The sequence below is a fragment of the Lissotriton helveticus genome, chromosome 4_1, assembly GCF_964261635.1.
Source record: "Lissotriton helveticus chromosome 4_1, aLisHel1.1, whole genome shotgun sequence".
NCBI lineage: Eukaryota > Metazoa > Chordata > Amphibia > Caudata > Salamandridae > Lissotriton > Lissotriton helveticus.
This window is the reverse complement of record NC_136063.1, coordinates 1,551,149,377-1,551,176,308: the sequence shown is the minus strand read 5'-3', so window position 1 is coordinate 1,551,176,308 and position 26,932 is coordinate 1,551,149,377. Positions and strand designations below refer to the sequence as shown.

At 40.5% G+C, this 26,932-nt stretch overlaps 1 protein-coding gene across 3 annotated transcripts in view; it reads right to left on the bottom strand.

Annotated features, from left to right (window-relative positions):
* The window catches only part of ADCY1 (adenylate cyclase 1), a 1,411,272-nt gene that overhangs the window by 230,557 nt on the left and 1,153,783 nt on the right, over window positions 1-26,932 (bottom strand). For all 3 annotated transcript variants that reach the window (XM_078685844.1, XM_078685845.1, XM_078685846.1), the window contains one exon: window positions 8,559-8,815. In XM_078685844.1, the coding sequence (XP_078541970.1) occupies window positions 8,559-8,815 (257 nt within the window). The remainder of the gene's footprint in view (window positions 1-8,558; window positions 8,816-26,932) is intronic.

Sequence of the window (26,932 nt, the reverse complement as noted above, 5' to 3'; positions counted from 1 at the left end):
TTAATATCAACTACACTACCATTCGAGTACATTATAAGGCTAGGTCTAAATTTAAATTAATCCATCTTAATTTACGTAATTTGGAGAATTTCGTATTACACTTGTTACGCAACATTCCCAAAATGATGCCACTGTGCCACATTGCTTTAATTATGCCACCATTCTCACCAAAATTATAACACAGGAGAGGAGGGAACAACATGAACAGCCATAACAAGAGTGGATGCAGATTGCGGGAATTGTGTTTTCCATGTTTTTGTTTAAGCGTAAACTAATTATGCTATAAATTAGAGCGCTAAATGACGGATTTACATTTCATATAACTACCTGTATTTTCACGTAATTTTCTAGAAACTTCATGTAATTATGCCTAGTGTTCAAGCGGCTACAGATCAAACGTCTGATTAATGGAGAAGCCTTGTGTGGAAATTTCTAGGTAGTTTCTGTGTGGAGGAATACATTACATTTTCTCGAGAGTCTCAATCTTTGGCCCTTTTGTATGGGTGCTAGATTTTTATAATAAATACCGTGTGGTTGTGATCAAATTTACATTAGGAAATCCCATTTTGTTTAGTTGAAAATATAGACTACATAATGATATCACATGGGAAATCTGATGGTATAGACCTGAATATTTCCAAATGTCGTAATTGACTATATTATTTTTTACACCTAAATGTAGAGATTTTACTACTGTGAACAAGACCAATGAAACATTTCCTTTATGCTTTGCATTTTTAGATACCCTTATCAAGGAGCATGAGCAACAATTTCTCCTCTTTGCCCATGACAATAAAAAGAGAGTGAGTTGTGAATATGGACAGAATTGTGTCAATACAATCTCGTTAATAGAGTGATATTCTAAAATATGATTTAATAATTTGAGATGACTGTGACTTTGACAGGCGTTTTCTTTGTAACTTTTTCGCATGAACATAATATTTCATTAGGTGAGAGTGACATGAGAATGGCTAGTAACGTTTTACAAGTAATAGAGACGTTTTACAAATAATAAAGAGTGCAACATTTTTTGTCTTAAATCTCAGATTTAAGTGAGGGCCAGCAAGTAGGGGTTTAATATATGAATCGTTTACCTTTGGGATTTTGAATCATAAAATATAGAGCTGAAATATACCTAAGCAGTAAGACTTGGAAGACGTCTGCTTGAGAGTGGAATGCAATTACTCGGATTCAAAAGCTTTATTCGAGGATTTATCTCATAAAAGTACAAGCATACATTTAAAAACATCATTAAACAATTGTTTCCTCGTTAAATACAATAGTTTAAAAAGATTAAGCTGACATACACAATTGGTTAAAAACAAAGAGATATAAAACTTGGTACATATTTACACGGGAGCCAGTAGAGATACTCCATTCGGCGTAGTCTTGGGAACAGCCCTCCTTCTAATGGACCATGCCCAACCCAAATACTTAGCTGTTGCTAAAACTATAGGCATGTGGGTGGAGGTACAGATGATTCGTAAGGCCTCTACACCCCTAGATGTTCCTAGATTTTTACAAACAGGGACTAGCCAAACTTTCCTCGGGATGTCATAGGCTTTACAGGAGAATAAGAAGTGGCCTATACTTTCATTTGGTGCTCCATAGGCTGGGCAATATAGAGTGGAGGAGCTCCTCCACCTACCTGTCAAAGATCTCACTGGGAGGGCACCTGATCTTAACTGAAAGAAAAGCTTTCTGTCCCCAGGGTTGGTTATGCTATCCCAATAGGGTTCCAAAACTGGATACAGGTTAGCTTCCACAAAGCGCCCCGTCATGGAGTCAGATTTAGTTTTGCTCCAGACCCTTGCAGCTACATGATCCCAGTACAGATCTTTAATCACTTTTTTGCTCCGAAAGAGCTCCCCGGTTGGATTATCCCATAAATTTGAGAGACCAAGATCACATAGGGAAGACCTAAGATTTTTCAGCCATTCTATCCTATGAAAGATATCAGCATTTATTATGGCTAAAAACCCCTCTGCGTAATGCTGTATCTCCGGGGTAGTCCAGAGCCGTCTCCAATAAAGAATCGGGCGCAACCTCACTAGATCACTAACTGCTCTCCTCCCCAGATCAAGACCAAGGGGAATCAGTGGGGTGCTCTGCGGGAGTCCTGTGATTCCCCTAAGACACCTGTTCTCAGAGGACTGCAAGGGGAGAAGTTTCCCAAAGCCCCACAGCTCTGCCCCATATAGAGCAGACCCAAGAGCCATGGCCTTATACACTGCCAAGACGGGTTTTATTGGTTTGGACCTGGATTTTTTATGCTCCACCCGAAGTGCCCCCGAGATTTGTTGGTGCCTCAAGACCGCCATTTCTATGTGCTGGGACCATCTTGAATCGTTTGTTATCTGAATCCCAAGATAGGTGAATACGGTAACCACCTCTAACAAACTATTATTCAAGAATATTTTCGGCCTGGGTCTACGTTTTGGTGCGAAGGCCATCAGCTTAGTCTTACCCACATTGACTTCCAGGCCATGTTCCCCGCAAAAAGAATCAAAGATGTTCAAAGCTCGCTGCAGGCCGCTTGGTGTTTTGGATAGAATTAGCGTATCGTTGGCGAACATCAGGATCGGAACCCTGGTGCCCGCCAACGATGGCGCGTCTATACTGGCGTCCAACATTTGAGCCAGAATCCCATTTATGAATAGTGAGAATAGCCGGGGAGCCATTGCGCACCCCTGGCGCACTCCACGTTCAACCTGGAAGTCATCAGAGGATTCACCATGCATGCCCCATTGGATTTTAGCGAAGTTGCATTCCTGCAACCTCATAACCAGGGTAAGTAACTCAGCCGGGAGACCCATTTCACTCAGAACTGCCCAGAGCTTTCTCCTTGGGACCAGGTCGAAGGCAGCCCGCAGGTCGACAAAAGCGACATACAGACTGCCCTCGCCTAACACCACTGTCCCCCACTGGAGCAGAATGAAAAGAAACACCTGGTCAACTGTACTAGTGGCCCACCGAAAACCAGCCTGGTAAGGGGACAGGGCATTGTTCTCATCAACCCAGTCCATCAATTTGTTAACCAACATCCTACCTACCACTTTTTGAACGGTGGCAATCAGGCTTATCGGCCGGTAGTTGACTGGAAGAGACCGATCCCCTTTTTTGTATATGGGTATAATGATCGCTCCCTTCCATAATTCCGGGACGGCCGCTCCCTTTGGAATGGCGTTTCCCAAAAGAAATATATATCTAGCCCACCGCGCCTTATCATTAATAAAAACATCAGCAGGTACGCCATCTAAGCCCGGGGCCCTTCCCCCGGGGACTGTGCTTAGAGCGGGGGATTGCTATTGGAAGGGATGCGCGGGAATCAGCTGCTTTTAGGGATACAAAGAATCTATTACAGAAGAATATCCAGGATTTGGTAGAACAAATGTATCATAATCCATCTACTAGGCTAAATAATCAACTAAATGCTGCAAAACGTGAACTGAGCTTTATTTTGAGAGAAGTGAGGAAATTAAAAACATACGAACACAGTAATTTTACGGGTACATTTCTGGCATGGCAGGTCAAAGAACAAGCGGCAGCTAATCTAATTCATTCTCTTAAATCTCCAATTAATGATTCTGATACCTCAGATACAGCAGAGATAGGACAGATTATGTTGTCTCATTACGAGAAAATTTATACTTCGCACCATATTACGGATCAAAACAGATTAAACAATTTCTTAGACAAGCATAATCTTCCCATTCTCTCTCAGATGGAGCAAGCAGCAATGGCATCTTCGTTTTCGGAGGATGAACTAAAAGCTGTAGTTAAATCTCTGCCACATGGAAAGGCTTGTGGACCAGACGGTTTCCCTGCAGAATTTTTTGTTATATTTTTCACCTCCCTATCTAAACTATTACTTTTATTATCCAATTCCATGCTAGAAGGTGGCCCAATCCCATCATCATTCTATGACGGGACTGTGGTTAGTTTTTTTAAAAGAGGGAAGGAAGCAAATGATCCAAACTCATACAGACCCATTACTTTGCTAAATTCAGACTATAAAATCATTACTAAATTACTCTCATTACGTTTTAATGATATTTCTCCGCTTCATTCAGATCAAAATTGTTTTATCGCAGGTCGACAACTCATCACTAACACTCACTATTTGGTTGAGGCCTTAGATTATTTTGAAACATGTAAGGTGTCGGCTTTAGTTTTTCTTTTAGATGCAGAAATGGCTTTTGATTTGGTGGTCTGGGATACACTTTTCTTTATTTTACAATTTTTTGGAATCCCCTCACAAATTATAACCTTAGTTAAAAATTTGTATCAAGGTGCAAAAGCCCATGTGCTTATTAACAAATCCATGGTGGGTTCAATTTCAGTGCAAAGAGGGACAAGGCAGGGATGTCCATTGTCCCCTGTTCTCTTTGCCTTCTTTATAGAACCACTGGCGGTGGCAATCCGGAATTCTATGGATATCCTACCACCTATATCCTCTATGGATAAAATTTAATTATATGCAGATGACATAATGCTTCTCCTTAAACCGGAGATGCATTCGCAAGCACGGGCTATTTCTGTTTTTGCAGAATTTGAAGCACTTGGAGGGTATCGAATTAATAGGAGGAAAACCGAGATCTTAATCTGTGGTAGTATTACTCCCGAATTACACCCGGATTTTCAAAACTGTATTATTAATAGACCCAAAAGATATTTGGGTGTCTATTTTACGCCATCTGTAAGTGAATTGTATTTTTTGAATTTTGAACCCTTAATAAAAAAAGTTCGGGATCTGTTCTTATGTTGGAATACCCTACCTTTGTCCATTCTAGGCCGGGTGGCATTAATTAAGATGTCGGTTCTCCCCTATTTAATTTTTTGTTTTCCAATATCCCATGTTCATTACCGGGCTCTTACTTTTCAAAAATTGAATCTATGTTTTCAGCTTTTTTTCTGGGCTAAAAAGACTCCACGAATTGCCATTAATACTCTATATGAAGAGAAAGAACAAGGAGGTCTCGGTCTCCCAAACCTTAGAGACTATTACTTTGCTTATTTTGCACACTATCTCTCAAGATTCAAACATTCAATGTCAAGTCAAGTACTGTTTATGAATTTCTTTTTTGAAACAATATGTAAAGAAGCCAAAATGTCTTCTCCATTATCCATACCCAAATCTCCTAAACTAGTCAGATACAAGGTTTTAAATTGTTTTTTTTAAAAACGAGATGCCATGTTGAAGAGATACTCACTTTCTCTCTTTAGTTTAAAAACTCCATTTAGTGATGCTATTATGGGTTTTGGTATAAAAATGGGGCAGAAATTATTCAAAAGTGGGTTAGACTGGGGTTTACATCACTATTGAATTTCGTGGAAAATGAAGCTTGGCTAACTCCTAACGAGATGCTTTCTCTAACTGAGGGAAATTTGCTTCTTATGGGTTCATATAATCTACTATATAAAGTTTTTGTTCAAAATGACTTCGTACAGATCAGTCGAGCCTCAGATTTATCCAATGATATCTTTTGGTCTTCACTATTTAAGAAACCAGGAAAATGGAGAAGAAACCTAGCACAAAGTAGAGAGGAGGACCTGACTATCAAAGCAACTAAAAAATGGCAGAAACAAGAAAGTCTCAACTTAACAGTCAATATGTGGAAAACATTAAATAAGTTTAATTTCTCGGTATTGAGAGGCGCTAATTAGAGGCGAAGTTTGTTTTTTAGTAAATGGCTGCTATATAACACACCTGCAGTCCTTGCTAGAATGTTTAGTAATACATCTTCTATCTGTTTTAGATGTTCTCGACCAGATTTGGCTAATTGGTCTCACATAGTAGCCTTATGCCCCAGAATTGGGGCATTCTGGGAGGGCATTTTTTCTTTGCTTTCACTTCATATGCATTGTATGATTATTAATTATGAAAGACTGATTATATTTGGTATTGATCCAGAGCTTAATCTGGTTGAGTCACTGGCAAAACTGATATATAATATAGTAGCGGTGGCTAGATCACTGATTCTCAAGTATTGGAAAACAGATGTAATACCATCTTTGGATGAATGGTATGAGAAAATGAAGAGAGTAAGGAGAAGTGAATTTATATATGCACAAAGGATTGGGGGACTGCGTAAATTTGAAAAAATATGGGGGACGTATTTTGATTAAAATTCTATGTATGTTTCTGGACATGAAATTTCTTCTTTCAGGCTTTATTCTTTTTTGAGATGCTGCTATATTTTATTATTTGCTCTTCAGCTTATCATTGTGTTTTTTTGGATTTTCTGTAATCAATGTTATGAATGGATTGTCAAGAACTGAATAAAAACATTTTTTTTTAAAAAAGACTCAGTGGAGTCCGATTTTATCAGGTGCAATAAATAGCCCAACAATTACTCTGCCAATCATACATGAGGCCAACAGTGTGCTACTAGGCCCACATTACACATTTGTCGGAATAGAGTGTGGGATTTACTATTCATAGTCAAAATAATTACCTCAGAATGAGGTATTTAGCACATGTGGTACACTATTCCAGAATTAGGTATTTAGTACTTGTGGTACATTACTCAAGAATGAGGTGTTTAGCACATGTGGTAAATAACTACATTTCTGACTTATCAATAGGATAACGAGACATGACATTCAGAATCAGTTTTCATGCCATTTCCTACATGTTTTGTCTATTTTTCCATGTCTCTTTTCGCTAATAAACTTCAGCAATTTTGATCTTTCGGAATTTATCAGTGCAAAACTGAAGGTTGTGATAATTACCACACTACACATAATTCTCATTCCCGTGCAAACTCATGTTTGGATAGGAACTTAGCCCATAACCTGTAATGGAAGTCTTTTAAGTCCTGATTATGGGCGGAGTGCTTTTGATAGCTACCATTCCAAAAATAAAAAAACTAGGGTTTTGAATTTAATCGGTGGAATAAAGAGCACATATTGCGCAATTTGCACTTCAAACTACAACAGGTTGTCTGATGGAGTATTGATGCTAAAAATATTGTGTGTAAAGAATATCGTGTCAAACTTATCGAGGAACGAAATTTTGAGAAGCTAAGTTCAAATAGGCAAGCATACATTTATTATTCTTAACTTCACATCTACTTTCCTTATGTCAATGGCAGTCGCCAGTAGGTCGTTGTAGATAGGAAGGAGTTTCTATCAAAAAGGTGATTTGCAGTTGTCTATTTCTTTGGTGCTCGTTAATGAATCTTTGTGAAATTTTTCAAAATATTTTTTCAGCTACTTCAGTTGGAGCCTGGAAAGTTTTGGGGAGATTCATTTAGCAGGGGATGAGAAAAAAGGGGGTTACGTTTCCCATGTTAATTCCCATAGGTCCTTTGAACAAGCCCACCGTCCAAAACACTGGACGGAATTACACCAAATTTGGCAGGAAGCTAGATGTTGGTACCCAGATCATGCTTTTTGTGATTTGGTGTTCATCTGTTCAGTAGTTTGACAAATATTAACCAGAAAACAAATTTGTATATCTAGTGAAGATGATCCTTCACAAATCCAACAGTCCTCATGCTGTAATATGATTGGCTGCCAACACTTCTAACGGGAACGGCTGGTATTTAACATCTCCCTGCGCGTTTCGAAGCAACATGCTTCTTCTTCATGGGGCAAAGTTCAACGAATGATGGAAACACTGCTACCATTTATTTCCATTTTGTATGCACTCTCCAGTGAGGCATACTGGTAGCTGTAGTTTAATTCTTCCCCCTTGGTGGGGTCCGTGCATTTGTCAACATTTGATCTGGCGTTCCATCCGGGTGGTGCATCCTCCGTGGCCGCCACGCGACATTTTACCCAAAGGTGCCTCCAATCTTACGGATGCGACTCCATACGAGAGTACGTTTTTAAAATGGTTGCAGTGTTTCCGTCATTCATTGAACTTTGCCCCATGAAGAAGAAGTATGTTGCTTCAAAACGCGTTGGGGAGATGTTAAATACCAGCCGTAATGCGCAGCTGTCTGAATTACTGGTTACTGGTTGAGAAACACGTATGGTTTAAGGATCTACGCACAGAACACAAAGCTCTTTAAACTGTAAGTCTAGTCGATATTAAAGCCATGTTTAAAAGGTATATGCCCCTTAGAAGCCTCCGTTCAGCACATCGAAATCTGGAGACTGTGCCCAGAACTCAGAGGGAGAAATGGGGAGGCAGAGCTTTCTCAGTTGCAGCAGCAAGGCTCTGGAATGCTCTTGCCCTCTGTCTCCCATCCTTGGAAATGCATCTCCCTTTCCGGAAAGCAACAAAAACCTGGTTGTTTACCGTATAATAGGCACTATATTCTCTGGATTCTATTAGTCTTCTGCATTTTGTTTTACACTACAGTGCCTTGAAGCCAATGGGCCTTTGTGTGCTTTACAAATATACATCAAATCAAATGAAATTTCTGTCAAACTCAACTGAATTGCTTATAATGGCCCTTGGACGGACACAGTTGTTTGTGACACTTGCATGAACACTAGCAAAAATAATGTAGAACATGTTGCTCATTATCAATATGTTTACTGATTCAAAAACGTTAACATTTATTTCATGCATTTAAGATGTTTTTCATGTTTTTGAAACTTACCCCACTGCTTTCCTATACCCGCTCAGTTCTAAAATAGCTATATACAAAATGGATACAAAAAGTAGAAGTATCATTTTTGGCAATGAAGATATGCGTAAAAATATCGCCAGGCTTAAAGTCCCCACCACACAGGCAAGGAAAGCATAGTGTGCTGTATCGCACGGCAGTTCATTCATTGTTTCATTTACTCCATTAGGAGCAAGGATGACAATGGAATTGCTGGAATTGGAAATCCATATCCAAGGCATGCATCCAACCTAGAAGAAAAAGACAAAGAAATGCATTTAGAAAATATATCAATTTCAATAGCTGTACTTGTGAAAAAAAACAAGTTGCTATCAGTACTACGAAGTAGTCCATCGATTTTAATGAGTACAAAAAGTCAACTTTACTATCCCAACACATTGCATTGTAGCCCAAGATGTTCAAACAGGTGATCCACCTCACTGAAATCTAAGGTTTTTGCAGGTACTGCTAGTTGATTTTTGCAGATCATGCCACTATGATGCTGTCAATAATAAAGCCTGATCATGTTTCTGTGAAAAAGAATTCCTGAGAGTCCCAGACCTGAGGGGAGGCTCCACACAACGCATTTGCCAGGGTCCTATTACTCCCTGAATCATAAGTTTCCTTTTCTTCTGGATTGAGCAGGTACCTAAGCATATCTACAGCATTCATGCTAGTTAGTTGTTGTCATGAGTAACGTGAGATACTGGGTTGTTTATTAGGGGAAGAGTGAGCCCTGGTCAAGCAATAGCCACAGTCCCTTGCAGGGTTTTTAACAAAATATTGCTATGCTTAGCCCAGGATAGATTGTCACAAAAAGCAGTGATGCTTAACTTAGATGCAATGTGTAAAGTATTTATGCAGCATACAAACAGTAATAAAGTGAAAACACAAGAAAATTCCCACACTAATTTAGAAGTACATTTTAATACATTATTTGACACCAAAATGGCATCAACCCAATCAGGAGAACTGGGGGTATGCATTTTTAAAGATTGTAGTAAAAAAACGCTCTTAAAAGATCATAGAGCTGACTGCGAACATCTAATCATGTGATGCCGGGTTAAAGTAAAAAAATATGGCCAACTGCAATGGAGCTGGGATCACATACAAGAGGTGTCTTCGACCCATCTGCGCTTCCTTTTGGACTTTGTAGTATTGCATCTCATGTTGTTACTGCATCTTTCTTTAGTCCTATTTAGAGTCTTAAGTTTGAGTGTTCTGATGTAGTATTACATGTCAATACATGGAATATCACTGGTTCCCTAGGAGGTTGGAACCCACTTGAAGTGTGGCAGTTGGAGGTTGAGCTGTGCATGGTGGAGCCTGCACGGTGTGGGCTCTACTGCCATGTAGCCTGTGAATAAACTCTTCACTACAAACTTAGAAGAACTTTTGGGAACATGTTTCTGAAAAGGTAAAGTTCAGTGAGGCAAGGCTGCAGGCAATGTCAGAGGAGGGCGCATTGTCGTCGGGGAGTCTTGGTTCAGAGCTATGGCGAACATTTCTACGTTCACACTTAGTCTCTTTTCTTGGAAGTCGCCAGCGAGACGAGGCAGAGGGCCACAACCAAAGAAAGTTTCCCAAGGTGAAGGACAGCTGAAAAGGATTTGCTGCTATAAAGAAGAATGTACTATGGGACCGTGAAGCCTACAGACAAGAAATGCTGAAACAACTATCTGTAGCAGATAATTACAAACTACTAAGATCAGATCCCACCCCGAAACTAGAAATAGAAATAAAGACCTTAAGCGATCAAGGACTTAAAGGAGGTTGGCTGAGTACTAAAGAGGCTGCCTTTCTAATTAATACATCTCCAACAGTACCAGCCATATACATCCTCCCAAAAATACATAAACATGCCACTGAACCACCAGGGAGACCGATTGTTGCTGGCGGCAATTCAATTCTGAAGCCACTTGCGCAATATTCGGATTTCTTTATAAGACCGTTTGTAATTGAGGCAGACACATACATCAGGGATACCACCTCTGTGATAACCAGACTAGAAAACCACGACTACAATCCAGATCAGGAATACTTAGTAACTATGGACATCACCAGTCTGTATACTAATATTCCGCAAGATGAGGTCCTCTTGCTTATTAAAGATCTTTTAGACAGTCGTGAAAGACCACACACTGTCCCCAGCGAATTCATAGTGAACTGTATCAAAATCTCTATGTGCCAGAACTTCTTTCTCTTCGAGAAGAAGTTCTATCAACAACTGAAGGGTGTCGCAATGGGGGCAGTTTATGCCCCCAACATAGCTTACATTTATGTTACCAACTTTGAAAGAAAATTCATCTATGACAGTTTAAATCCGTTGTTGGCCAACATATCATGTTGGCTAAGATATATAGATGATGTCTTCCTCATATGGAAGGGAAACAAGGAATTACTGACACAATTCCATGAGTGGCTGAATAAAAGAAATCCACATCTACAATTTACTCTTGATTATAATGCACATGAAATGAACTTTTTGGATTTAACCATCAAAGCGAATGACGACAATACTATCTACAAAACTTTGTATACAAAACCAACTACACGCAATACTCTGTTGAAATATAACAGTCACCACCCTAAATCTCTACGTGACGGTTTACCCTTTGGACAGTTTCTGAGGCTGCGCAGAAATTGTTTCAAACGGACTGACTATTTCCATGAGGCAAAAATTCTGAAAGTAAAGCTGCTTGACAGAGGTTACCCAAACAAGCTCCTCAAGAATTCTATGAAGCGCGCATGGTACAACAATCGAGAAGCACTGCTCCAGACTAAACCTAAGAACAACCAGGCACCACTGGTATGTGTAACGACATTTGGCACATTCAGCCAACAAGTAAAAAGAATTATAACAAAAAGTTGGCCCCTGTTGAAAGAACTACCCGAATTAAAAGAGAAACCAATGTTCGCGTTCAAGCGTGGTCCTAATCTGAGAGACCGTCTGGTACATGCCTATGACTGTCAGGATTTAAATATTGTGGACAACATGAAACAGCTGTCCCCAGTACAAGGCCATTACAAATGCAACAACTGTATGGCCTGCAACACTACCATTAACATCAAAAGTTTTGATATTAATGGTCGTAAAATTACCATCAAGCACTTTTCCAACTGCAGAACCAGTAACGTAATTTACTGTATTCAGTGTCCATGTGGACAACTCTACATCGGTAAAACCACCCAGATGATCAAGCAGAGAATTCTCCAACACCAGTCTCGCATTCGTCGCACAGTTGAGAATGCCCCATTAGTAGATCACTACTCTCTTGCCAAACATTCTGAAAGAGAAATGACCTGGTGGGTGATTGATGTAGTAAAATCCTCTATTAGACAGAAAAATGGCGATAAAATTCTGACCATTAAGGAAAACCGCTGGATTGAAATTGCAGATAGTGTTAAAAACGGAATGAATTCCTGTACAGAATGGCATACCTTAGCATGTCTGACTTGAAAGCTATTGATTTGTAACTGTTCAGGTTTTCACTGAGTTTTTCCGATTTTCTGCTTTCCTTGACATTTATGTTGACTGTTTGTTAATTCCTAAGTAAGCCATGGTAGTGATATATTTGAACCACCAAATGTACATACATATTGAATCAAATGACGTATACCAGTCAAGATGATGTTTTAATGACATGTGATTAACAAGTAGATCTTTTGTAAGCTGTGACTCTGATGTAAATATATCACTTTATGTATAGGAATTGTTTAGACTGTGAGCGCCGCAGGTATAGAACATATGCTTTACTCTTGCCCAGCGCTCTCGTTATTCTGGAAAGAACTGTCTGAAGTAATAAATTATAAACAAATTGTCATACCACCACTCTCAGCACAATTGGTTTTACTAGATATCCAGGAAACGAATTGTCCCTATAAAGAATTAATAACTATCATCTTTGCTTGTGCTAGGTTAATCATCGCTAGATTATGGATATCGAAAGATATCCCAACCGTTTTTGATTGGTGGCTTCTGATGAAAGAAACTAATTCCATGGAACTGTCATTAGCAAAGCACAGGGGCCCCAAGTCTCTACAAAAGAAAGAAAAAATCTGGTAAAATTTTTTTTGAATCATCATTTAATTGAATTAACAAGAAAATGAGGCCAGCTCAAATATTTAAATATTCGTATAATATTGGTCAAAGTTATTTGTAAATCTTTATTTATTTATACAATTATTTCTGTTAAGGCTTAGTATTTGTCAGATCTCTGTTTCTAACGTCTCTCTGTCTATAAACTGTTTATTCAAATAATGTTGTACTTATCCAGGTATATTGTTTTACTGTAAATGTACAACAAGTGTGTACTTTTTTGTACTTTTTGTTTTCTTCCTTCAATAAAAAAAAATGTAAAAAAAAATAAAAAATAGACTGTGAGCGCCGTTTCCCAGGCGACAGAGCCTCCCTATATGATATAAAACTGGCTATTTAAAAAAAAAAAACATCCTTGAAAACCAAACCAATACAAACTGAGTTATATATGGGGCCAAAAATAGACATCTGATTTCGAGCGAACCCTACTGTGACTAGGAATGTGACACTAAAATCCAACCTTGTTGTAAATGCACCTGCCGAATTTCCGAATGCAACAACGAATGTGTAATATCGATTTACATATCGTTCCAAACTACTAAGAGGCCTTTCTGATGGTTTTATTCCATTGTTAAACTAAATTTTATACAGAAATGCGATGATTTGTGCAATTATTCTAAATAAGTTGCACAGGCTAAGATGGCCTCCTCGTTTATCGCGAACTTCGTGGCGACTTTTTCCATGGCGTAATCTTGCGAGATTACACAATAACTTGGCGTGCACCTACGCATTTAAAAACAAGCCCCACTATGGTAACATTGTTGCAAACCTTAACCCAATTTGTTTGCGGTCCGGCGCGTCTATGACTGAGATTCCTTCTTTCATCTTCGTGAAGTAAGTAATTTAGAGGAATTATTTTGAAAGATTTTTCTTTCACCTCTTAACTCGTTGAGTCTTGTTTTCCTTACAATCGGGACTAAAAAGTATATGCTCTTTATTGAGGCCACAATATAGAGAGGCCTAGTGCTCTATGAGAATATACAACTACATGTATCGAACTAGTGTCACGCTAGTAAGCTAGCGATTTTTAGAGTTGTTTGCAGCATGTATATACCGGCATGTATTTAACTGACTAAGTTAAGATGGCGCTCAAAATGTGCAAGTAACTGTAACAGCTATCAGGTGATATAATTTAAACGAACCTATTTAACACTCGATTATGCTGTTGTGAATATGTCCCCTAACAAATAACAAAAAATAAACCCTCATGTTATATCTGCCAAAAAACGGGTGTGTTAACTTGAAACAAACGTGCTTGCAATTTGACTGGCTATAGATTTGACAAGCCATAACAACCTGTTGATACGATCTAGTACGATTCAAACTAACTAGCACAACACTTGAAGTAGCTATTGAAAATAAACCTTCCGGTTGCTCGTGTTTAAAAATCGATTTGTCAACCCGATATAAACGTTTATGTAAATCGAATGGCTTCGTGATTTGACAAACCTTAACAAATCGGACTCAAAAAATGAGAGTTTCATGTAAAACATGCATAAAATTATAAAGCTGCAGTTTGAATAGGCATAATACATTGAAAGCCTAAAATGCTTATTTCTTTATTTAACTAGAACCTAACGGTCGTCCTCTCACCGATCAGCAAGTATTAGATACTTTGTTGAACATTTGAAATCACTTCAGCTTATAATACGAGGTAAATGAATAAACTGCCCCTTCTTTTTGACAATCAATGGCATTGCCTGTTTCAAAACTGTAATGGGTTGATATCTTATCGGTTGCCCCCCTTTTTTTGCAGTAATTCTGGCACAAAAGGATTAATTTCTTTGCTTCTCATCACCAAAACCATTGGAATTGCTGTTGTCTTTTTGAATAGAGAGAGGATTTATCTCTACTTGAGTAAAAGTGAGTCTTCATTGTTGTTAAATTCAATGACATTTGATTTTTGATTGAAAGATAGATAAATAATCTGTTTTGCCTACCTTTTGCAGCCGCCACATCGACTGCACAAGAATTTAGTAAAAGGCTCTAATTAATATAAAAGTATAGATTGTTCGAACTGAATTTTGCATAGTTTTTAACCAGGTCTGAATATATTGTAATATAATGTTGTTTTTTTCACAGAGGGTCATCTACTGTATGTAGAATTTCTTTGTCCTGACGATGGTCTTATGAAAAATTCCTTAAAAGACCGAAACGTCGACTATCCAATCCAATTCTGCATGTGATCTATTGTATCATCTTTGATTTTCTTCTGGTTTTTAGTTGAAATCATTGTGTTATTTTGTGTTAGCAGTCTGGACTTTTTGTTTAGATATATCAAAGGAGGAAATAACCTACACCTTGAATATCTAACTAATACCTATGTATGTACCCTATTTTATAAGAATGTTTTCTTCTTTTTTATAAAAAGATTCTTTGTCTTGAAAACAAATAATAATCTTCAGACAATATAAAACCCTGGTCTTTGCATTTATTTACTGTGTTAGCGTGGTAACACTGTATTTATTGATCTTTTGTGACTCTTTGCCTGAAGTTAATGATTCACTACAGCTACTGACTAAGAACAGTTTTAGGAACCTTGATTTTCATAACAGGCCCTAACAACGCTGACAAATAGTAATAGAACAAAATCCCTTGCTGGCCTTTTTCTTATAACATAAAGAAGAATGTAGCAGGAAAAGCTGCAATTCAATCTGGCTGGTGATGCTCCTCTGGTAAATAGCGAGCAGGTTGGTCCCAGTCTCCACGTAGTTCAGAGAGCAGATTTTGGACAAATATTTTCAAAGTCCTCAGTTTTGGGATTTCGCTGTTTGGGCACATTTGGCACCACAAACAAGGGTCCAGTACTGGTGGATCACCACCAGGAGGTTCAGAACTCCCTCAAACTGGGTCCAAGTGTAGGTTCAAGATGGTGGGAGCCTTTTGTATCCCTGTGGCTCTGAACATGAGACCAGCAAACTAGCCCTTGAAGTCACTCTAGTAGTCTTGAGTTCAGACGAAGATGCAGGCACAACAGCAGGGTTGGCCTCTGAGAGTCCAAGGCAGGCTCCAGGCAGCACAGCAGTCCATCCAGGTATAGAAAAGCAGTCTTGCACAGTGCACATCAGGTTACAGCAGCATGAAGTCCTTTTAGAGTCCTTCTACAGGTCCAGGAGTGAACTGAAGAGCTATTATCTTAGGTCCTATATGTATATCCTGATGCCTTCTATCTTGATGGTGGGAGAAGCTTTCAGACAGTGGCTTCGAATTGCATCAAATTTCTTAACCTCCCTGCCCTGGCTCCAAGCTGATTGCAGTTGCAATGTGAAGGTGATAGGTCCTCTGTGTGGAGACAGAACACTCCCTATTCAGTTGTTAATGGGACTGTGCTCAGCTCAGCCCTCCATCTTGCTAGCAGATGGTCCATTTGGGCCCACCTTATCCTTCTATTGTGCGACTGTCTGAGAAGAATTTACAAAGTCTAAACGTCTGTTACACCCAGTCACATCACCCAAGGCAGATTGAAGGCACAAATGGTGTAAGGGCAGACAAATGCCAAAGATGCCCCAAAACCAGTCTGAGGATGCTTGTTTCCATTCCAGGGAGGATCTTGCTTGGTAGTTTGGTCTGGACTGTTCCCATGAGGAATACGGTCAAGACTGATTTGCATATAGCTGGTTCCAAACTGGAGTTGTGTGGGGAGCAAAAGAACAATGGATTAAACCCAGATCTTTGTGACTGGGGGTGAATGTTTGCATTGTTTAACATTCTGTCCATGATATGTTTATTTTGCTTTTGTTGCCCTAAGTGGGTAGGATATGCCCAGATGTGTGTCCTGTGCTCACTGCGACACTGGATTCAAGCTGGTCTAGCTGATGAGGGGTGATGCCCTAAAACCAGTCCCAGTACGCTTGTTTCCGTTCCTGGGATGATCTTGCTTGGTAGTTCAGGCTGGACTGTTCCCATTAGGTACAGGGTCAAGACTGATTTGGATATCGCTGGTTCCAAAGCAGGGTGGCATAGTGAGCAAAAGAACAATTGATTAAACCTAGATCTTTGTGACTGTGGGTGAATGTTTTCATTGTTCAGCATTCCGACCATCATTTGATCCTTTTGTTGCCCTAAATGGGAAGGGTATAGCCAGACATGTGGCCCGTGGTCACTGCTTCACTGGATTCATCCATTGCAAGGCGCAGGTCAGATTCACTCCCAGGGCCGGACTGGGGACCGAAACTGGCCCTGGCAAACTGCTTGGCCGCCCCCCCTCTTGGGTGAGGGGGGTGCAGCCGAGCAGTTTGCGAGGACAGGTTTCGGCCAACTTTGTTACAGGGGGCTGATATTGCCGACCCCCGGTAACAAAAACGGCCCCCAGGTGCCCAAAACCGGCCTCCGCCAGGGAAATGCCCGGTGCCCGCTACAGTCAGTCCGGCCCTATTCACTCCCTTGTCTAGGTCTAAATCCGAATTGCCACTTCCCTAAAAGGATGTGGTCTTCAACATATTGAGAGAGTGTTTTACTAACAAAGAAATCCAATATTTTGACTGGGAAGGGCAGGAGAGGTATTGACCTATAGTTATTAACGACCAATTGGTCCGGAGAGGACTTTTTCAAATTAGGGGTAACTCTGGCTTTTTTTGAAGCCTGTGGTACTTGCTAGCATCCATCGACTGATTGCATATCTGAAATAGTGGTAGGAATAATTATTCTGCCAAGTCTTTCCAAGACCTCTGAGGCAGGAGGTCTAGTGGAGAGCTTGATGAAGGGGACATGGCGATATTTTAGAAGCAGTCCTGTGTTAAGTGTTCAAAGTAACCAAACTGGTTCTTGTGACTATCAGACGGATTTGTCAGTATAGATATTTCAGTCTTGGTAAGGATAGACATCTCTATTTCCACACTACCTCCGGGGCAAGCAGCAACTAAACTAGAATACCTCAGCTGGTGAGAGTCACTAAACTCCTTCAGAATCTTGCTCATCTTTTCCTCAAAGAACTAAGCAAGATTGTCACAGAGTGCCTAGGTTTGAAACTTCCCACATAATTGCAAACACTTTTTTGACATTATTTAGAGCAGCAAGAATGGCGTTGGCATGGTAATCTGCTTTTGCCCTGCCAATCTCCTTCTTGTAGTAATTTAAAGAATTCTTTAGAAACGTTTTGTCCTCCTCTTTGTAGGAGCAGCACTGCCGTCTCTCAAATTTCTTACATGCTTGTACTAGCATGTTTAGGGATGCACTATACCAAGGGACGGAGGGTCTGGGGTAGATTTTCAAATCTTTAATGGGTATTTCCACATCTAGGGTTTCTAAGATTCTTTCCTCCAGAGCTTTGTAGTTTTCCCCCACTGTTCTACCAGAATCATCTATGAAAAACAGGATAAAAAGCCTGTCTTGTGTTGCCTTGTTGAGTTTATGTCATGCCCTGGCAGATCACATTCTGGGTACTGCCAGCTTAGAAGTACTAAGTTCCCTTCCATGAAGACGAATGGTTTCTAATGCATGGTCAATCCATCTGAGGGGTAGGATGTCTCCCATTGTGATTAACCCCTGAGTGGCAAAGAAGACTTACAGGGTATGCCCACTCTGATGTGTGGGGCCCTGTACTAGCTGTTATAGGCCCAACATTTTACATGACTCTTGCAGTTTCTTGAATGGAAGTGATAGATCCCCCCTCAGCCCACTTGTTAAATTCTACTGAGATAAAATGTTTGAATGGGGCAGGGCCATATTGGAGATGACCCCTATGAAATGTTGCAGATATATGCTTAGAAGGTCTGCAGGGCAATAGCATAGCATACCAGAAAGGATACAACCTCTTTCAGCTGTCAGAGTGAAATCCAACAGTTTAGAACCAGTTAGTTCATCTAAAGTGAGGGATATGAAATTCCATCTTTCATTAAATATTATTCCCACTCCTCCCCCCTTCCAGGAAATGCATGACATGTGAAGGATTTTAAATCTTGGAGGACATGCCAAGCCCAGGTCAATGACTGAATCAGGAGTAGTTCATATTTCAGTTATAAATAGTACATCACAATTATCAGTCTTTATCATAAAACTGGAAGGAATGTTTAACTAAAGACCTGTCACACTCTTACAGGTTTGGTTCCGAATCAGCAAAATGCTTGTAAGCACACTAAGAAATATTTACCAATTAAATTCAAACCCCAGGATTAAAATGTTTTTAAAATCAAGTTTTAAAATCAAGTAGTGACCTGTGCAAATGATGCGTAAAGTAACAGTGTTTTAGCAGCAGAAACCAGGTAAGGGAGCGCGTTCATGCCAGCATCCGGAATATGTAGTCGCCTCCTCAGGGCAACTAGACCGTCACCTAATATGACACTTTAACTAGCGAGTACTGTGTGGCATAAATCCGCATAATATTCATAAACACACTAAAAAATCTTACCCAATTAAATTCCTCCCCCAGGGTTTTTTTTAATCCAATGTTAAAATCAAGTTCTCAGGCAGAAAGGTTTTTCGTGTCAGTGAAGCACTGGGCGCACAGCCTATTATGGGAGCACTGAGAAGCAATATCAGTGGTGCAACTGGGTAAGTGGAAAACCTAATAACCACTCAAAAGTTAAACCAGAGAACTGGCAAAACACAACAATAAATACACAGAGATACTCTATGCACACACAAAGTATTGATGTACACGCAGGTGGTAGTACAAGCAATAGTAAACAAATAATGTTGCAGAGAAACAGTCCAAATCCTTGGTTCTTTAATATCTGTATGCTTTACAACAGCCAGCCGACACGTGTTTCATCGCTTACGCAAATCTTCAGGGCTCAAAATGGCTGCGTATATGCCAAAGTTCGCTCTGCCGGTGATATTTCTGAACCGGTGGGGCCCTAGACCAATTCAATTTCAAATATGGAGGTAAAGACGTATACTGGACGCTCCGTATGCCTCAGTATATATCCCGGGAGCTCAAATCCTTATAATTGTCATGGAGCGAGTAACTCTATAGACATCGTATTCTCGGTATGTGAGTTAAGGCGGAGGGAAGGAAAGAGGTGTATCCGAATCCCCTCAGTATGTCATAAGCAGTGTCTATGCGATATCAACGCTGAAGTGCAGCTCCCGGGTCGTCGTGTTCCTGGTAGTGGACCACTACCAGGAACACGACGACCCGGGAGCTGCACTTCAGCGCTGAGGAGATTCGGAGCGTCCAGTATACGTCTTTACCTCCATATTTGAAATTGAATTGGTCTAGGGCCCCACCGGGTCGGAAATATCACCGGCAGAGCGACCTTTGGAATATACGCAGCCATTTTGAGCCCTGAAGATTTGCGTAAGCGATGAAACACGTGTCGGCTGGCTGTTGTAAAGCATACAGATATTAAAGAACCAAGGATTTGGACTGTTTCTCTGCAACATTATTTGTTTACTGTTGCATGTACTACCACCTACGTGTACATCAATACTTTGTGTGTGCATAGGGTATCTCCGTGTATTTAAAATCAAGTTCTGACCTGAGCAAATGAGATGTAAATTAGAAGTGGTTTAGCAGCAGAAACCCAGTAAGGCACAGACCTTATAGGCTCGGGTGGGGGATATGAACGCCTTTCTTAACTCCTTAGGGGACAATTCTGTTGAAAGTAACCAAATAAGATAAACAAAGTTGGGGGCGATCATAATTCATATCATGGAAAGTTTAGGCCTTAGGATGGGTCTGTGGTACTTAGGAGAGATGAGCCATATTATACATACTTTTAAAAACCACATCAGTGTTCATGACCTGATGTCATTCTCTGTTCTGAAACATTAATAAATGGGTGTTAGACCTGGCATCATTGGCGTGAGTCTCCCTTCCATTTTGATGGATTGCCTCCTCTGTTTTGATATGTGTTTGCTGGTTATATGCTTTGGGCACTGTGCCACTGCTGTTCAGTGCCATAGTGCAAGTGCTCCTTATGTTAAATTGATGTACTAATTGTTGATTCCATGATTGGGTTATTTGATTTACCTGTCAGCCCCTAGTACAGTGCACAATGGGTGCCCAGGGCTTGTAAATCAAATGCTGCTGGTGGGATTGCAGCACTGGTTGTGCCACCCACAGAAGCAGCTTGTAAAGTGTGTCTCAGGCCTGCCATTGCAATGCCTGTGTGCAGTCTAGTACTGCCATGTCGACTTGGCAAGTGCGCCCACTTGCCAGTCCCTAAACCTTCCCTATGCTTCATATTCGATACCCCTATGGTAGGCCCAAGAGCAGGGTGCTTTGTAAGTATAAGGTTGGACATTCTCTGGTGTGTGTATCATGTCCTTATAGTGAACTACAGCCATTTTCGTTTTTCACTATTGCAAGGCTACCTGTTCTCCATAGGCTAGAATGGGCAGTTAGATAATCACATTTTTATAATACCAACTGACTCAGGGAACATGGTAGAAATTCGGATTTAGTATGCCTGAACTCAGAATAATAAAATACATATTTTAGTAAAGTTGGTTGTAATATTCTGTGTTTGAAAATATCACTTTTAGAAAGTAGATATTTTCTTGCCTAACTGTCCAGGCCTGCCTCTGCTAGGTTGTGTATTCGTTGTCTGGGTTTGTGAGTGACAGGGCTGGGGGATTCCTGGAGATAGGTTGGGGCAGCCCAGTGGTGAATAGAGAGATCTGCATCTAGATGGGAGGGAGGAGTTGCACCTGGGAACTGAATAGGGCTGGGCCTTCCATCTACAATGCTGGCTCCACCTCCTGTGGCTTGTCTGATGTCTCTGACCTGCACTGTGAAAGGAGAGAAGGAATCCTGTCAACAAAGTGCTCCAGTGCTGTATCTTCCCTCCCCTGTGCTGGCTCCACCTCCTGTGGGGCGGCTGTTGTCTCTGCCCTGCACTGTGAAAGGAGAGAAGGAGTCATGTAAACAAAGTGCTCAGGAACTGGTTTGGACTAGGCAGAGGCCTCTCTGCCTTCAGAGAACAAAGGATTTTGGGGTATAAATATAGGGACCCAGTCCCAAGAACTTTAGATCACTTCTGTAACAAGAAACCTTTTGTCAAGGAGAAGAACCAAGGACGCTGCAGGAGTTTGACTGCCCCTCTGCCAGTCTGCTGTTTGCTGGGTTGGCCTGCAGGGGTTGCTTCATTGCCAAGGAAAGGAGAAGGAACTTTTTAAGGACTTTCATCATCTTCAGAATATTCTCCAAGGGCTTGAACTGTGCTTGCCTCCTGCTGAAGTCTCAGGGACAAAAGACTTCATCTCCAGCTCCCCTCTGAATTTCCTTGCTGGGAATTCTCAACTCCAGACATTTGCGTGTCGCTGGGAGCTGGAAGTGCGATGCATCGAGAAGAAGCGTGTCGCCGCCGCAGCTGAAATAGTCGCATCGCCGAAGAAGCGAGCCTTTGCCGCATCTCCCTGGAGGTGTGTGTTCATCAAAGCTCCCTGCTGTCGCATCAACGGAGAAGCATGACGCCATCGAGAAAGTCGCCATCGCATCACCGGAGAAGCGTGTCGCTGGGCCTGTCACGGCTCCAAAGTAAAGAGTCATCGCAAGGCTGCAAGGGCGCCTACGCATCATCATCGCATCGTCGCATCAAGGGCGCCATCTTCTCGCATCGCAACCGGATCATCGCATCACATCAAGGCGCCATCTTGCGCACTGCAACGGGCCCGCAGGCCGAGAATCTACGCATCACCTCCGCACCGGTAAGGATTACGACGCATCGCCTACTCTGCGCAAGCATTGAGGCACGACGCATCATTTCCCCCGGATCACGGCATCTCCCCTTTTGCGAGCCTTTTGTATACTTTGCGTTACACATCCAGGTACTTTGTTGAGAACTTTTGTCACATTTATCATCAACTTGAACTAAGCAACGTTTATCATCTTTAAGCAATCTTAAGTGTAGTATTGTGGATTTGCCAAGGGGGTGAGCAGAGGTTATTAAGGAGTGTAATCCCCTTATCCTGACTTAGAAGTAAGTGTCCCTATTTGGACAAAGGTGAATGCCATTGCCAACTAGAGACCACCAGATCTAACAATAGGTATAGGATTATCATACAACCTAAAGCAGTTTCTGTTCATAATGCTTTTTTATTTGGGCTATTAATCTTTGGCTAAAAATAAACAGGGTAGACCCCGGAAACTGGCATTTGAAAGACCTCTTTTATCTGCTCAGGAACGTAGGCTTCCTTTGTGGGTAACTAAACGTGGTTTTGTTACAAATATCCTAGGTCCTGCCGTGTTAAATATTTTTGGGATAAATTGAAAGCAGTGGTCTGGCAACATGAATGAGTTTTTCTTTACATCGAAATAAAAAACTAAGGTAGGAGCAAGACACCCTGGCACTCAAACTTCATAGGTTAGAGTTTGCACTTGACTTTTCTCGGACAGAGCCTGCAACCCAAGTTGTGTGCTTAAATCCTGCAGCCAACCTCTGTATCCGCTGCATAACCAGTTCCCTGCTTCTGGCAGTGTATTATAGCATTCTGAGCTTAACACCTGCACCTAACCCCAAAGTACCAAAACCAGCACTGCACAACCTTTGAAATGCATCACACCATTTGGTTGTAGAGTCGGTTTAGCATATCATTCAGCTCTGCGCCCACAGAATTCATTCCACTCAGCTTTTGGCTATTGCCTGTGAGGTCTGTATAGGGGATGTTGCCTTAGGCCACTCCAGTTGGCAAGGCCTATGTTTGTGTGCTGCCACTTCCATGGGAATGGCCTGTCATTTGGCTCCTGGATGTCAGGGCGGCCCAAAGTTCATGCATTACGTCATTCTCACTGAGTACTGCTGAACTTGCATCCACCTCCAAGTTCATCCAAATCACAACTGCTGTATCTTGGATCATGTGAATGAAGCTCTGAGTGCAGGGTCTTTCCTAAACAAACTGCAGATGTCCTTTGGCAGTGAACATTAGGGCTGTGGCCTTACTTTGTAAATATGTTTCATGATCTATTGCTAAAAACTCTTCATGCTAACCCTCCCACAAGTCTACAGACCTATTTTTTAATACCTCCTCCAAAATTCACAGATGGACTTTTTAAAGGGCAAAATATAGTTATTTTTCTCATATCACATTAACACATGTTTATACAAATCATAGAAATTCCTTTACAAAAACATAATTAAAATGACTCGGTCAGAAAGCAAAACCCAGAAACCTCTCAAATTTGAGCTACACAAACCTTAACTGACGCCTCCACCATCTACGCTCACAACTTTACATATGACACGAGTGGTGACATTTTACAATACATTATTGATGACACGAGTGGTGATGTCACACATGGCAAAACAATCATATCATACATGACATCACTAGTGACATCAGAGAAGATATAACCAATTTCATTCAGGTTAATTTCATTTTTTTTATTTCTAGAACATTATTACCATTCCATACATTGGTCTGTACACTTGAAGTGTTGATGATTATTGTCACACATCGTTCAGAACACACAACATAATATAAAGTCATTAAGAGTTATGGGTAGCATTATGGTTACATAAAGTATACTTATTGAATTCAATTTAATTTACATTAATTCAAGATGAGAATTATGGTTTGTAATAGTTCTAGAATAAACTAATTAGGCAATCAAATAAAATGTAGTGGACATTAGTTCAGGATTAATGTTAATAGTAAGGTTAGAGTGAGGAACATTATTTAAATTAAATCATACTAATCAAGGGGAACGTTCAGTGCTAGGGTTAGTTAAGGGTGGGAATTTAATTTAATATGTAATCAATTAAATATGGGATATTTAAGGTGTATATTATTATCAGGGTTGCATTAAATACATTTTTTTAATCTAATTGTCATGTAAACGAATTAAAGGCATAGGTTGGGTTACTATGAATATGCAAAAGAAATATTAAATTAATAAATTATATTGAATTTATTGTTCAATAATTAATTTTCGAGTTCCAACTACAGCCAGGATTGCAAATCAACTATAGTGCATCTACTTTAAAGTAAAAATGTTAAGTTTTGGACTTGGCCCTCTCTGTATGTCACCCCTAAATATTTTGTCTTCATTCCTCCTATTTTTGCTGAATTTGTTTAGTTTTGTCCTTAGGATTCTGTTCATTTAACCACTATTAATCATTGCTAAAGTGCTTGTGCTTACTCCCTTAAACATGGTAAAATTGGCTTACACCTGGCATATTTAATTTACTTACAAGTCCGAAGTAAAGTAGTAAACCATGTACCCAGCACCTGTAAATTACATGCTACTAGTGGGCCTGCAAACCTTATTGTGCCACCCACTCAAGTAGCTCCTTAAAACATGTCCCAGGTCTGCCATTGCAGCCTGAATGCAGTTTTAAACTGCCATTTTGACTTGGCAATATAACTCCCTTGCTAAGACATAAACTTGCCTTTTATTGAAAATACAACACACTAGAGTTAGGCCTGGATAGCTCATAGGGGTTGAACACCTACTTTTAATTGTTACACGTCCGGGTAATGAAAATCTCACCAATTTGTTTTTCACTACTGTGAGGCCTACTACTCTCATAGGTTAATTTTGGTATGCCTTAATACGTTTCATAATTGCTAACCTTTGATTAGGGTATGGTAGTTAATTCATGTTTTGTGTCTAGGAAATTGTAATTTAACATCCTTTTTAGTGGTATAGTCAGATTTTGAGTTACAATCTTTAAACTGCTACTTTTAGAAAGTTGGCATTTTCCTGCCATAGCTATTTTGTGCCTGAAACTTGTTCCTGGGTCACATGACTGGGTGCAGTTAGCAGTTGAAGTTTGTTTATTCCTCCCAGACAGTTACATAATACAGGAATTAGGTGTGCTTGGAATCGCCATCACTGGCATAGCTCCACTTGCAATTCAATAGACTGTGCCCTGCCTTTACACAAATAACTTCACACTACCTCATTGCTCATGCAACCAGGCTGAAGCCAGAGCAGAGAAGGAGGAAATTCCAAGAACTACAAAGTAAATTCTCTAGAAACTTCTCCTACTTGAATGAAGGTTCTAGATGTAAAAATAAGACCCTCAGACCCTCTCTTTAGTTCACTTTCTGTACCTGTTGATGGACAATCAGAGGACTGCCAGCTGCTGTGGCCTGTTCTGTACTTCAGGAGACCGCTTTGCAGTCCCTGGAAGGACTACTCCTCTGCCTGAAGCCTGCCTTGAACCCTCAGACGCCTGCCCTGCTGCTTGAGCCCTGTTCGACTTCTTGAACCCAGGACTACCAGATTGACTTCAAGGGCTAGTTGGCTCGAATATAGCATGTCACCACGTATGCTATTACATCGTGCGCTTTTACAACGTGATCGTTACAATGACTGCATTGTTAGTACGTGATAACTTTACATCGCAAGTGATTAGAACGACTTGCTGTAGGGGGACACTGGACTTAGGAATAGTATTATTTACTATTTCTACTCCAGTTTGCGCAACATTAGGGAAGGTGTTGGAATTAATTTCCAATACCTTAGCGCCCCCTACAGCAAGCCATCTAATGACTTGCGATGTAAACGTATCGCATTGTAATAGCACTGTGATGTGATGACAGCGTTGTAAATGCTGTTTCCTGTTGGCTGGCCTCTTGATCAGAACCTCAGGCTCAGAAAAGGCTCCTCCATCTTGAACCCATATCAGGACTCAGTTTGAGTGAATCTTGACCCTCCAAGTGGTACTCCTACAATCCTGGGCCCTTAGAAATGCCGCTAAAGGTAACCAGATAGCCAAAATCTAAAACTTGGGACTAGCTTTTTTTGGGCAAAAAACTGCTCTGAGAAGAGCTTCAAAGACTATTTCAGTCAGATGCTGGCACGCCTGTGCTGCTCTAATTTATATCTGCTTTAAAATCTAAACTTTATATTTGCACATTCTTGGGGACTTTAGAAATCAGTCAGAGGGCTTTTTTCTGTGTTAAAGTGTGTTTTAAACTTTGGCCCACACCTGTCAGAGCAGGACATTCTCCAACCACCATTTTGGGTGTTGGTCTAGTTTTCTTCTTTGGATCTCTATTTCAGTCAGATGCTGGCATGACCATGCAGCTTACTGGACCTACTTTGTGCTGCTCAAATTTAAATCTGCATTAAAGTCTACACTTTATCGCTGCATATTCTTTTTTTCTTTTTGTTTCTTTTTATTTGAAAAATATAAACAGGCAAGGCAGAAAAATTGTCATTCAAAGTACCAGTTCAAACGAGGAAGGAAAAGACATTACAACAAAATCAACAATCAATATAAGGAAAGGGAGGGGGGGACATGGGACTACTCAATACACATATAATGAAATAGCCAGAATGTGGGTTCAGGGGGAGAGTGGGACATCAGTGTTATCTACTACAGGCGGTGTACATATATCCCCACGATAACTATTCCAAGGTCCCCACACCCTACAC